The following is a 1530-nucleotide window of genomic DNA, read 5'->3' on the forward strand; positions in this document are numbered from 1 at the left end:
GCCTGGGAGTCGGGTCCTGTGTGAGTTGCCTGTGCCTGGGAGTCGGGCCCAGTGCGAGTTGCCTGTGCCTGGGAGTCGGGCCCAGTGCGAGTTGCCTGTGCCTGCGAGTCGGGCCCAGTGCGAGTTGCCTGTGCCTGCGAGTCGGGCCCAGTGCGAGTTGCCTGTGCCTGGGAGTCGGGCCCAGTGCGAGTTGCCTGTGCCTGGGAGCCAGGCCCAGTGCAAGTTGCATGTGCCTGGGAGTCGGGCCCAGTACTGTGTCTCCCGCTAACAGGTTGTCCTTTGTGAGCAGGTACAGACATTGAACGAACAGGAGTGGGAACGTGCCCAACAGGCAAATGTGCTGGCCAATGTCGCCCAAGCGTTCGAGAGCGACGTGGATGGCTCGGACATGGAGGATGACGACCGCGAGACGATGTTCAGCTCGGCCGATGTCCTTTCACCAAGTGGCCAGACTGATGTCCAGACCCTCGCTCTGATGCTTCAGGAGCAGTTAGAGGCCATCAATAAGGAAATAAGGTGAGAGAGCTTCAGCCAAGGAAGCCTGGCATTTCCAACCTGTCACCTAGATACTAGCGAGCTGTGTTTCCATTCATTAGTGGTTGTGTCTGTGACTCACAGAGAGAGAGAGACAGAGAATTTGTTTGTGTTTGTACACACTAACCTGCTGATGAACTCACTTGTGAGCAGAAATATCCCCTCTTGTGTCCTGGAGAGACTGTTGTACCTACACGTAACAGTCTGGCATATATAAGTGCAATAAAAAGCCAACATACTCTCCATAACCCACATGCAGTATAAACGGAGCAGGAGGAGGCCACTCAGCCCCTCCAATCTGCCCCACCATTGAATCAATTCATGGCTGATCTCACAGCTCTCCAATCCCGCATTTCTCTGATAACCTTTTCACCCCTTCTTGTTTACCAAGAATCACTCCACCTCTGCCTTAAATACATTCAGAATCTCTGCTTTCATGGCCTTTTGAGGAAGAGAGTTCCAAAGATTGATGACCCTCTTGAGAGAAAAAATTTCTCCTTTTACATGTGTGTAAAAACGGACGACACCTTATTTTTAAACAGTGACCCCCTAATTCTAGATTCTCCCACAAGAGAAAAGACCCCTGAGGATTTTATATGGTGCAATGAGGTCACCTTTACTGTTGTAAACTCCAGTAGATACCAGCTCAGCCTGTCCAAATCTCTCCACATAAGGCAATCTGCTCATTGCAGGTACTCGTCTGATAAACCTTCTCTGAACTGTTTCCAGCACATATCCTTAAGTAAAGTGACCAGTGCTGTACACAGAACTCCAGATATTGTCTCACCAAAACCCCCCTGTAATTGAAGCATAACCACGTCGGCCTGCTGTCTCAGTGAGTTTGTCAGTATGTCCATCTCGCGCTCTGTTGCTCTGTGTCTGTCTCTCTTTGTCACTCTGTGTGAGTCTGTCTCTGTGGGGGTCTCTGTTGCCATATCCCTCTCTCTCTCTCTCTCTCTCTGTCTCCCGCTCTCTGTAGCTCTCTCTCTCTGTCTC

At 50.9% G+C, this 1530-nt stretch overlaps 1 protein-coding gene across 1 annotated transcript in view; it reads left to right on the forward strand.

Moving 5' to 3' along the window:
* Window positions 1–1530, forward strand: part of LOC109915634 (liprin-alpha-3) — a 108085-nt gene that overhangs the window by 84475 nt on the left and 22080 nt on the right. The window contains exon 13 of the mRNA XM_048617665.1: window positions 290–516. Within this exon, the coding sequence (XP_048473622.1) occupies window positions 290–516 (227 nt within the window). The remainder of the gene's footprint in view (window positions 1–289; window positions 517–1530) is intronic.

This window comes from Rhincodon typus, chromosome 37, assembly GCF_021869965.1.
Source record: "Rhincodon typus isolate 14 chromosome 37, sRhiTyp1.1, whole genome shotgun sequence".
Classification (NCBI taxonomy): domain Eukaryota; kingdom Metazoa; phylum Chordata; class Chondrichthyes; order Orectolobiformes; family Rhincodontidae; genus Rhincodon; species Rhincodon typus.